Source organism: Eumetopias jubatus, unplaced genomic scaffold (genome assembly GCF_037043125.1).
Source record: "Eumetopias jubatus isolate StellerSeaLion01/CBP00866 unplaced genomic scaffold, mEumJub1_p1.0 scaffold_7, whole genome shotgun sequence".
NCBI lineage: Eukaryota > Metazoa > Chordata > Mammalia > Carnivora > Otariidae > Eumetopias > Eumetopias jubatus.
Window position 1 is genome coordinate 77,157,949 of NW_028274813.1, and position 12,480 is coordinate 77,170,428.

General features: G+C 43.0%; 1 protein-coding gene across 2 annotated transcripts in view; it reads right to left on the reverse strand.

Moving 5' to 3' along the window:
* The window catches only part of SCG5 (secretogranin V), a 55,841-nt gene that overhangs the window by 7,066 nt on the left and 36,295 nt on the right, over positions 1-12,480 (reverse strand). Inside the window, exons 3-4 of one of the 2 annotated variants that reach the window (XM_028119578.2) lie at positions 8,718-8,867; positions 4,594-4,703 (exon numbers count right to left, since the gene is read on the reverse strand). In XM_028119578.2, coding sequence (XP_027975379.1) covers positions 4,594-4,703; positions 8,718-8,867 — 260 coding nt within the window. Of the gene's footprint in view, positions 1-4,593; positions 4,707-8,717; positions 8,868-12,480 lie in introns of both variants that reach the window. The other variant, XM_028119577.2, reaches the window with a different exon arrangement.

A 12,480-nucleotide genomic window follows, 5' to 3' on the forward strand; every position in this document is an offset into this window, starting at 1 on the left:
CAGGTCACTACCAAATCTGGGACAAAGTGGCATCACATGTGTCCTGATGTCAACAGTAAGAGGAACATCTCAGAAAGGCATAACTCAAGGCTAATCACATGGAAACATGAGGCAAACCCCAAGTGACTCTTTAGCAGGGTTGAGGTCCTGAAAGACAAAGAAAGGCAGAGAGGGTCCTTGTTGCCCCATTTCTTTCTTGGCTCAGGCTCTGGCTGTCATCAGCTGCTTCCGGGGAAGAAAGAGACCCTACTCACCCCAACGGGCTGATGAAAAGATATGAAAAGCACTTGGAAAAGAGAAACATTTGCTTTTCGAGAGAACTTTTTCCTGAGTAGCAGTGAGCAATTACTGTGTGAAGGAGGGGGCGACTGATACCTACAGTGGCCAGCCTGTGCGTATAGCCACTTGACGCTGGGAGCACACACACTGTCCAAAAGGCAGCCAGTCCTAGACAGGACTCGATGAGACCCCTGTATAGGATGCATTATGAGCCATGAGCCACAAAACAATAAGGAATCTGTTTTTAAAGAACTCCTGGAGTCAGATGGTCCAGTTCAAATCCCAGCTCTGCTGATCATCAGCTCTGTGGTGTTGGGTAGGCTACCCAACACCCCCTAAGTCTGGATTTTCTCATCTGTAAAATGGGAGTGATCGGGATGGGCAGATCGAATCAGATAATTCACGTACAGTTTTTAGCATAATGTCTAGCACACAGTAGGTGCTCAATAAATATTACTATTTACTACCATATAATAAAATACAATGACTATTACTCTTCATCTTCATTCCCGTCATCTAACAGAAGGCCTGGAGGGCATGTGATGTGCATTTAACAAATGTCTCTTGATGCATTAACAAAGAGAAAGTAATGCAGGAAACAAGACAGACGCTGATATTTATAATATATGAATCACTGCTAAAGACCTAGCTGAGCTCCAGCTAATGTCAAAAACAGGCAAATGTTATTAGCATATAAGGAATCACGGTGTTGTGTGCCATTCTCTTGTGCAAGACCATTACTTTGTTAACTTACAATCCGGCTGAGCTTAGGAGAGGCTTGAGACGATCATTCTCTATAAACAGGGAGGAAGGCCTCTCAACCCCAGCATAGAAAAGCAAGACATACAGCAATTCCCCTTTATCCGAGATTCTGTTTTCCACGGTTTTAAGTTACTGGTGGTCAACCACAGTCTGGAAGCAGATGATCCTCCTTCTGACATATGGTCACTTACTGTTACATCACAATGCCTACATTATTCACCTCACTTCATCTCATCATAAGAAGGGTAGTATGGGTGCAATAAAGATATTTTGAGAGAGAGAGACCACATTCATATAACTTTTATTACAGTATCTTGTGATAATTGCTCTATTTTATTATTAATTACTGTTGTTAATTTCCTACTGTGCCTAATTTATAAATTCAACTTTATCATGTATGTATAGGAAAAAACAGTATACATAGGGTTTGGTACTATCTGCAATTTCAGGAATCACGGGGGGTCTTGGAACAAATTCCCCTCAGATAAGGAAGACTACTGTACTCAATTCACACTTCCATGTGAAGATCAAGCAAATCGGGGCACCTAGTCGGTTAAGCGTCTGCCTTCGGCTCAGGTCATGATCCCAGGGTCCTGGGATCGAGGTCTGCATCGGGCTCCTTGCTCAGCTGGGAGCCTGCTTCTCCCTCTCCCTCTGCTGCTCCCCCTGCTTGTGCTCTCTCGCGCTCTCTCTCCCTGACAAATAAATAAATTCTTAAAAAAAAAAAAAGATCAAGCAAATCATGTTTCACTGCCAGGCGGTAATGGGAAAATAAACGAGAGAAACTTAAGTTTAAATAAACACATAATTACAAATGATAAAAGGTGTGTACACATTGTTCCTGGTCATTGATCTGTAATAGTAATCTGTCCAGGTTTTCAAGAGGAGGCAAGGAAAGTTCCCAAGAGAGAAGTTTCCATCTTTCTTGCTTCCTCAAAAGGGCTCTCTGCCCTCAGTCTCTCTCCTGCTTCCTTCTGGTCGTTTCCAGCCTACCAGTTCTTCAGGGTACCTTCCACTTCCTCGAGGGCCGTTGTTCAGTTGGTGGTGCAAGGCCTCCATCTTGGGTATTCTTCTCCCCTTCTCTTCCCTCTTTGCCGTGGTGCTCACGGGATAGCTAGACTATGAAGCTGGACAGCGCTACGTTGGATTCATTGTGTTTTCATGCATTTCATCTCAACCACGAAGTGGTAAGCTCATGACCAGTCCCATGTCGGGAAGACAATTGTAAATCAAGCACCGAGCACAGCGCCTGGAACAAAGCAGGCTCCGTATCTTCCCCTTGTTCTTTGCTGACCCTGGCCTTTGCTTTTCTTCGGCAACACTTTGCCCCTCTGTTGTGGAGTCCTTCCCAGGGCTCCTCTGTAACCTCCTACTCTGTCCCACCTTCTCTGCTCCCCTTTTTCCCTCCTACCTCCCTCCCTTCTTCACTCCATCCTTTAAAAACTTCCCTCAGAGGAAAAGTTATGCCGTTTCCCGTAAACTTGGCATAGCTCTTCTTTCCTCCTCATGCTATATTTACTCCATATACCAGTTCTAGTCAGCTCCCCAGCTGCCTTTGAAATGTCATAGGTTCTCATCACATTGGTGAGGCTCACATGAATCCACTATATTCGTGGCCTTCATAACTGGAATTACTTCAAATATTTTTTTCTTGCCCTTAGTCTGTTCTTTCTCTATCCCGTCCTTCCATATGCCACCAGAATAACCTCTTTTACAGAAGACTTTCATGAGTTCAGTCTCCTATTCCAGAACCTATAGATGTTTGCCTATGGAATTCAACATGTTTAAATTCTGCTAGAGGCTTCAGAATGGCTCCATAAACCAAGTCTTCCTAACAGAACCACTTAGGAAAAAGAAGAGAAATAGAATTAATGCATTTTGGAGGAAGCACAATTAAAGCTGCTGTGGTGTTTGAAGATGGGAAATGTGTCCACGTCAAGGGTAGAGGGAATCAATTCAATGCAATGTTAAAGCAAGGTAATGGAAAAATGAAAGTGGTGACTCATGAGGAGAGGCATCTCTCTCTAAAACAGTCTAAAAGAAAGGGAGAGATTTTAGTCCTAAGACTACGATGGCCCTAGTAATGATGGAAGCAACGTCAGCTGCCAGCAATGAACCGAGCAGGGACCGATAACTCTAGAAAGGCTTAGGCAGGAATATCCGCTCATTCACTCATGCCACAGATGTACTGACCAGCTACTTACACATGAATTAACACTTCTTAGTACTTTCTCACTTTTCTCATGGGGCTTTTGCATTTGATTACATAGGGCCGACCACAGGGGCATAGATGTGTCCATTCAGTTTGATCTTCTTTGACTCACTGTCCGAGCCTGTTGGGATCTTCTTGAGTCCTGACTCTTGTCATTCAGTGCTCTCCCTTCTAACTTTGTGTCATCTTTTGAGAAGCTGATAAGTACGTGTCCTATATTTTCTATTACAAACATTTCTAAAGATGTGGAGTGGGATAGCGCCAAGCCTTGCAGAATACCATGTGAGGTCTCTCTCCCTATGGACATGGACTTTTTCACAAGCTCCCTTTTGGTGAGGTTCTCTTGCCGAGGCTGCATCTCCCCACTTATTCCAAGAGGAGATCATGAAAGAGCTCATCAAGTATTTTGCTGAGGTCCAAATGCACCAATTGTCACTCCATTTCCCTCATCAAGGTGACAAGTAAATGAATAATACCGGCAAGTAGAAGAGTATAGTCAGATTGACAAAACTTGTTTTTAACAAACATATGCCAAATGGTGGTGATTTCTCTTTCCAAGTGCCTACAATTTCTTTAACGGACAGAGATTCTTGCCTTGTACTGACAGCAAGTTCACTGCTCCACAGTTTGGAATTTTGCTTCTCTTTCCATGGAGCAGAATTACATATGTCTGTTTCTAAACTTTTTTTTTTTAAGATTTACATATTTTAGAGAGAGAAAGAGAGAGCATGAGTGGGAGAGGCAGAGAATCTCAAGCAGACTCCACGCTGAGTGCAGAGCCTGATGCAGGGCTCAATCTTACCACCCTGAGACCTGAGCCAAAACCAAGAGTCAGACGCTCAATGGACTGAGCCACCCAGGCACCCATTTCTAAGTTTCTGACATCATTTTTCCTTGGTCCCACAGAGATCATCTCCCTTAGTCTAGAGAGATAATTTCCAAATTTTTTCAGTATCCTTTTTTACCAAAAAATAAAAACAACAACAACAACAACAACAAAAACAGCCCATATACTTCCTATATGACCTTTGTGAAACCCTGGCAAGACTTTAGTATGTGTTATAACACAGGCTGTGGAGGAGATCAGAATCGAAGTCTTTGGAGACTTCAGTTGCTGAGATGGGTTTAGGTCACTGACTCTTGGGATGGGTTGGTATCTTGCATCCTAGACATGCATGTGGTTTGGTAATTACTTGAATTCCCTCTCAACCAGAGATTCCTGAAAAATCAGCTTCCAAGCAATTTTTCTTCTCTCACCCCACCCGCATTGCTCATCCCTGCCATCAGTACCTTCAGAGTATCAGAGTGTAAGATCTACTAGTCATTCAGATTGGACTTACCCACTTGCCCAAGCCTGGATAGTCATGTTCTGGATCAAAGAGGTGCTGGTGCAACTGGAATTCTCGACTGAACTCTGCTGTGTCGGGGGTGTTCTCTAGACATCCGTCATCTACTGCAAACAGCAAAAGGCTTTTGAGGAATGGCCCAGGCATCTATTGTTATTCTAAGAGTGAATTTATTCCAAAACAACCGGAAATCCCAAGGTAAGCATCTGTCCACATCAGTCACTCTGGAATCTGCTAGTCCCAAGCTCTCACTCCTCCTCGCACCTGTGGCAGAGACTGGCTGGCTACTCGCCAAACCCACTTCCCTTGCCCCCTCGGTACACAGCTAATTTCCCAGCCTTGCCCTGCAATCAGGTGGAGTCATATGGCTGAGTGTGTGCCAGTGGAATGTGGGCACAAGTGATGTATTCCATTTCCAGGCCTGGCCCATAGAAACCTCTGATATGATCCCCGCTCCCACCCACCCTCCACCTCATCGGCTGCTCTGCCTGCTACATGCTGCCAATCAGGGCAACTGGGACTGTCGCAGGTCAAGAGGAAAGATGGCACTTTGGGTGGCTGAACCACCCGCCCCTGCCACACCCTCACCCACCTCTGGCAGGACCTCACGTGAGCGATAAATAACCTTATATTGTGTTACCACTATCATTTTTATCTGTTTTAAGAGCAAATCGTTCCTTAACTAGTATACTTCAATTCCACATGACTCATGGTGTTTTCTCTTAGGTGAGCTCCATAGAAACAATTTCAGCTTCTTGGAGAAGGCCCCTTATATAAGAATGACAACATCACCAGACAATATTGAGGTGTGTTATCGTGGTGATGGCGGCAGCTTGGAGTCAGACGGACCAGCACTCGGTTCCCGTCCTAGCTCGTAAGTGACAGATGGTCTTAATTCCTCGGGAAGATTAACTCTGTCTCTCTAAACCCATTCATCTACGAGAGGGGCAGAATCAAGGACTTACCTGACTGGGTAGCGGTGAGAAAGAGATGATCACACACAGAACACCTTGCACATAATAGGTTCACTCTGCTTTAGTTCCTTTCCCAGCATCTCTTTTTAAATGACAATTGATACTCTGACAGCTCTTTGAAATAAGCTTGTCTTTCAGTCAAACCCAAGAATGGTTATCCCACTTGGCTGTTGCTTTGACCTAAGCCCTATCATTACAGGAGGTGAGGCTCTGAAATTAAGTCCCTTTTTTCTGTCTCTAATGTGCTTTTAGACAATAGCTTCAAAGGGTGGGCGGCAGAGGAGGGGGTGTGAATTTTGCATGGGGCTGGGGAGGGAGGAAAGAGAGTCCTTTTGCAAAGGGATAATGAGGCCTCAAAGTCAATGCTAAAAGGAGTCCACAAGAACCAGCCAGATAGTTCGGTCTCTTGAGCCTGCTCTGAAGCCTTCCAGCAGCCTGAAGCATCCAGTGTCTTCACAGGAGGAAGCTCGTGTGGAGTCATTAGGTTTGACCAAACCCCTAACGTGGCTCCCCACTTTTCACGGAACTGCTTATCTAATTTCTTCATCTACAGCAATTACCATGTAAGAAAGAGACAGCCAATCCAGAGAGTTCAGGCAGTCTGCATAGGGCAGCTTAACAACCTGTTCATAATTGTTTCTCCAGGACTTCCGAGTGGGCCCGGACTGCAATGTAGAGATACAGCCCTGCTCTGGGAATGGCAGTATCTCAGGGCCTGAAAACGTGCCCTGGGATTCGCATCCTATGCCTGAGGATGTGCTCTCTGTGATCCGCTGCTCTATCCAGGGTGGCTGGACCACAATTCAGAAGAGAGCATGGCAGGGGAGGGGGAAGCCAAGGTTTTATTCTTGGATTGCTCAACTGTGCGGTGTCATGATTCTCATTGAGGCATATCTCAAGCAATCTCTAAACAAATAATGTCTAAATTTTGCCAACGATTTCCTTTCTAGAGTGAAAATAATGGTAGAACATAGAGTGAGAAACATGTTTGCTTAGTGTCCGGATAGCAAAGAAAAATGGCAGACAGTGTGTGACAAGGAAGAGTCTGGGAGTTGTCATTTGACCCAGCTGTATCAGCCCTCCTGGACTGCCCTGTCTCAGAACTCCTGTGTGCATAAAACTAGTGCTTGATTACACGGATCTGGACTCTTTCCTTTCCTAGGACAGTCTAGAACTGCATTTATGTTTTTGAAGGCACTGACTATGTCTTCATTTTACTGATGAAGAAACTGAGGCACAGGGAAGTAGACTGACATACTATAGTTAGGAATAGACCTCAGATCTCTTGGCTCAAACTCCGTCCAATCTCCTACAACAGTGGTTCTCAAACTTCAGTACGTGCCAGATCGCATGGAAGGCAGGTTTCTGGGACCTACCCCAGGAGTTTATGACTCAGTGGGTCTAGGGGAGAGCCTGAAAATTTGCATTTCCCACAAGTTTCCAGGTGATACTGATGCTGCCGGAAACCTGGGACCAACCTGGGACGACACTTTAAGAACTACTATATCGTATTATATCTAATCAGTTTAACCAACTCCCCATGGAGACTGTTGCTCTTCAAATTCTGGACTGGTCTTTCCTCCCACCCATTCAAAACCCTACAAGCACATAAAATGTGGCTGCAGTGATTGGCTCTGTGTAGTGATTCAGGTTTTCCAGCAGCCGGCCCAGTATTTCTCCATTGACTAGGTTACATCCAACTACTCTGGTTGCTCCAGAGGCTCTGTGCCCCATAGAAAACAGACACCTACCCTAAATGAAAGGAGGAGTATCTTTCAGGGAAAGCTTCTTTCAGAGAAAGCCTGCATTGTGTTTAAGAAAATCTGAGGGGCCGGAGCGCCTGGGTGGCTCAGTCGTTAAGCGTCTGCTTTTGGCTCAGGTCATGATCCCAGGGTCCTGGGATCGAGCCCTGCATCGGGCTCCCTGCTCAGCAGGAAGCCTGCTTCTCCCTCTCCCACTCCCCCTGCTTGTGTTCCCTCTCTTGCTGTGTCTCTCTCTATCAAATAAATAAAATCTTTAAAAAAAAAATCTGAGGGGCCAATACTGTCACAATTTTCAGAGCAAGACATCACGGTGGTTGAGCACACCGTCCTGAATCAGGTAGACCTGGGTTTGAGTCTTGGCTCCGCTACTTGCTAAGAAGATAAGCTTGGACAAGCTATGGCCTAAGCTTCAGTTTCCATACATGCAAAGTAGGGGTAATAAATACCAACTATTGTTATTGTAGGCTTGGGGAAAAAGATTATTCTGGTGCTAGAAGTTAACACAAGCCCAACGAGAGTGATGCGTTATTTACTAGCGGCAAAAACTAATTCTAATCAGGATGCCATTTAATGAATCTTTACTTTGTGCAAGGCATTGCACTGAGTGCTTAACGTGGATAATTTCATTTAATTCCCACAACAACTCCCATTTTGCCAATGAGGAAACTGAGGTGCAAACTGGTTAATTAGCTTGTGCAAGGTCACATATCTTGACCTTGGTTTTGAATTCAGGTAGTCTGAGTTGAAAGCCACTACTCTTAACCACCAAGGTTAGCTGCTCAAGGCCCACCATAAGGGTAGTCCACTCACCATTCATTCTCTTTGGCATCAGGGAGTAGGAAAATGGAAGGGAGATACGAGAAGCAAAGGAAAGTTTCAAGCTTCTCCCTTAACCAACTTCTTATCTTCCTGGACCCACTGTCTCTCATGCCACCTCCTGACCCCAAGGAAATATCTCAGGATTGATGTTGTTTGTGACATGGGTAAAATGTCAATTGTCAAAGGAAGTAAAGAAAAACAGTGGACATGGATAATCCACAAACTAGTAAGTTCCAAAGACACTAAAAGTGGGCAGCAGCTGTATCACAGAAAAGGCAAAAAGAAGAAAATCTTTCCCCGTTTTTATTAAAAGAGTAGCAAGTGCAGAAAAAAGCATCAATTCCTAAAGAGGGAGAAAGACTGAAGGTAAAGCTTCGGCAAGGGAATCTTATGTGGGTGTATCTGACTGCCAGAACACACCAAGGGTTCTATAATAAATTAGATCTACCTACAAAACATAGGGGGGGTCATTAGGATAAAAATACTATTTCTCAGAATACTTGTAGCAGATTTCCTCCCAAAGACTCTACCATCCATGAGAACCCAAGGGCATGCCCATTACCTGTTTTTCCAGCCGGACAGGGATTTGGAGGGTCCGGGTAGCCCTGATCTTCACTAAAGTCCTTAGGAATGTTGTCACCAGTCAACTCTGCCACAATGTTTGGGATGTTGCCAAAAGGACCCAAGTGCTGAAGACCTTCATGGGCTCCACCTGCCAGGGAATCAGAGTAGTTCACTTCAGTGCAATTAAATTCATTTCAACTAATATGTACTCAGGCAAAGCACTGTGATCTATACTGTGGAAAGAGAATAAGAAATCGAATAGTTCCTGCCCTTTAGGGCTTAAAACTTTAGTTGTGGAAACAGACACATGCCCCCACAGGTACCATTTCCACACAAGGCATTAGATACAAGACCTAATAGAAATGTTAATACAGCATCATGGGAGCATGGTGAAGGGAGAGTTTCATTTGGCTGATAGGATGGGGAGGGCTTCCGGGACGAGCTGGAACTTGCGTGGCACTTGGGGGAAGGGTAGAGGAAGAGACAGGGAGGCAACTGCTGCCAGGCATGGGAACAGGCTGAAAGACAACACATTTCCAGAAAAAGAAAGAAAAGGGGCACCTGGATGGCTCAGTCATTAACCGTCTGCCTTCAGCTCAGGTCATGGTCCCAGTGTCCTGGGATCGAGCCCCGCATCAAGCCCCCCATTGAGCCCCACATCGGGCTCCCCGTTCAGCGGGAAGCCTGCTTCTCCCTCTCCCATTCCCCCTACTTGTGCTCTCTCTCTCTCTCTCTCTGTCAGATAAATAAATAAAATCTTAAAAGAAAGAAAGAAAGAAAGAAAAAAGTCACTGTCCTCCGCCACTTAGAACAACTTAAAATTTGGTATATTTTCTTCAGTCCTTTCTCTTCTGCGTATCTCTTTATACTTAAGTGTTTATTCATGTTCATTTAATATTAAAGCACAAGCATCTGCCCATGTGGCTGCGTGGTCTCTCCTCACATAATTACAAATGGCTATGTTGTTTTTCTATCCAGTGGCTGTACCACAACTTATTAATCATTCCCCTATTGTGGGGCATTTAGTGTTTCCCAATTTACTCTTAGGAATTTAATTTTTTCCATATTTTGGATTAATATTTCTCAGGATAGATTCCCAGAAGTCAAATTACTGGGTCAAAGGCCATAAATATTTTTATAGGTCTTTATATTATATTGCCACGCTGTTTTCCAACCTGGAAAAGGAGGTACCAATTTATAAAATAAGGTCAACAAAATATGAGAATACCATTTTTATAATATCTCTACCAGCATTGGGTTTTATAAAAATAATTTTTGTTTTCCTTGCTAATTTAAAAGGTGTTTGGAAAAATTACTCTCTTATTTTTAAAGTCCTTGATTACCAGCTCAGTCAAATATACTTCCATGTGTTTATTTACTAGCTTTAATTTTTTTTTTTAAGATTTTATTTATTTATTTGAGAGAGAGGGAAAGCACAGAGGGAGAGTGACAGGGAGAAGCAGACTCCCTGCTGAGCGGGGAGCCTGACGTAGGGCTCAATCCCAGGAGTCGGGGATCATGACCTGAGCCGAAGGTAGATGCTTAACCGACTGAATCACCCAGGTGCCCCGTACCAGCTTTAATTTCTTTATGCAAATTGTCTGTTTATGCTCTTGGAATTTTAATCATTTCTCTTATCAAGTTGCATGAACAGTTTACATAGTAAAGATAACAAGACTTTGGCTGTTACATCTCCTGCAACCACGTTCCCATTTCCTCTGATTCCGAATTCTGGTTATTATAGCAATATTTTGCAACCGTAAGTTTTTAATATTTATGTAGTCAGATATGCTCTTGTTATTCTCCTTTGTGATTTCTTCTTGTCTTTTTAAATTTATAAAATTGGGTGGCACCTGGGTGGCTCAGTCGTTAAGCATCTGCTTTTGGCTCAGGTCATGATCCCAGGGTCCTGGGATCGAGCCCCACATCGGGCTCCCTGCTCTGCGGGAAGCCTGCTTCTCCCTCTCCCACTCCCCCTGCTTGTGTTCCCTCTCTCGCTGTGTCTCTCTCTCTGTCAAATAAATAAACAAAATCTTTATAAAAATAAAAAATTAAAAAAATAAATTTATAAAATTGTTGCCTTTTCAGGAGTACTACCAATATTTGGATATTTTAGTTTTTCTATTTTTCTTTCTTTCTTTCTTTCTTTCTTTCTTTCTTTCTTTCTTTCTTTCTTTCTTTCTTTCTTTCTCTCTCTCTTTCTCTTTCTTTCTCTTCTTTCTTTCTTTCTTTTTCTTTCTTTCTTTCTTTCTTCTTCCTTCCTTCCTTCCTTCCTTCCTTCCTTTCTTTTTAGTGCATGTAAAATAATTAACCAATTATCCCACCAGCATTAGTGAAGTAATCCTATCTTTCCTGTTCAGGAAGCTTACTCTACCAGCACTATAGCAGACTATTTCTTGGAATGAATTCCTATCTAGTAATTGTATTGGGACATAGCTCTCTTAATGCAAAAGGTATATCTTACACATGAAGGGTCAAATCAAAATCAAAAGGTGCCTTGGTTGGTGTGCATGAATTTAGAGTCAAAATCAGGCTATGATAGCCACACTTCCAGGAGAAGGCTCCATAGCTCAAGGGTTAGAGCACTCGTCTCGCACAATAGCCACACGTCCACCTCCACAGGACATCTTGCCAATAGGTTATATTATTTAAGCCCAGCTGGATGAGGCACCCTTCTCCCCTGGATGAGATGTGTCAAGGTTATTGCTGTGACACCTGCTTTTTTGGCGTTTTTGACTGAACCAGCTCCCCTTTGGAGCAACACATTTTTTTCCTTTGGAAATATTAATATATTCAGTAGGATCATGGTTAGATCTTAGTGTCCTGGGATTCACACTGTCTTTGAAATGACCTTGTATCATCCTGTCTTAATTTATTACGTCAGATTAAAGTTGATCTTTAAAAGGATAATTGTACCTCCTTCAATTTCAAATTTCTCTAGCCCCCAAAACATAGATATCATCAAGTAGCTGGGTTGTTTCATTTACATTTATATTATATTTCATTGCTTTGTGATGGGAGTGAGTAGCCTGCAAAATTTCTGCATTAAAATAGGTATTATTTGGGGGCACCTGGGTGGCTCAGTCAGTTAAGCGACTGCCATGCCATTAAGCTCAGGTCATGATCCTGGAGTCCCCAGATCAAGTCCCACATCAGGCTCCCTGCTCAGCAGAGAGTCTGCTTCTCCCTCTGACCCTTCCCCCTCTCATGTGCTCTCTCTCTCTTTCTCATTCTCGCTCTCTCAAATAAATAAATAAATAAAATCTTAAAAAAAAATAAAAGTATTATTTTTGGAAAATGTCCATGTGAACATTTAAAATAAGATGTAATTTTGTATCTATCACAGTCTGATGGTTTAATCCTATCTTAATTTGATGGTTATGTGTTAAAATCTATTACTACTAATAAGTCTCTCAACCTCTTATTCCTCGATGTTTTTGCTTTAGCATTTTGATAATATGAGAGTTGCCATGTTCGAGAGTATAAATTCTTCATTTTAATTGTGCTATTAATTGGCTATTGAGTAAAAACAATTATGATTACAAATATGATTTGTAATTGACAAATCATATTTCTCCCATTAGCCTTGCTGCTCTTCATTCTGTTGTTTTGCTGGGTAAATCTTTGATCATCCTTCTATTTGTAACCTTCTGTGTCTTTCTGATGGATTTTCCAATTCCTCCTGTGGTGCCTGCTTTCAGAGAAGTTCAAGGGATTCCTATTTATTACCCCACATTAACCCAAGACGTGCAAAAGGTTAA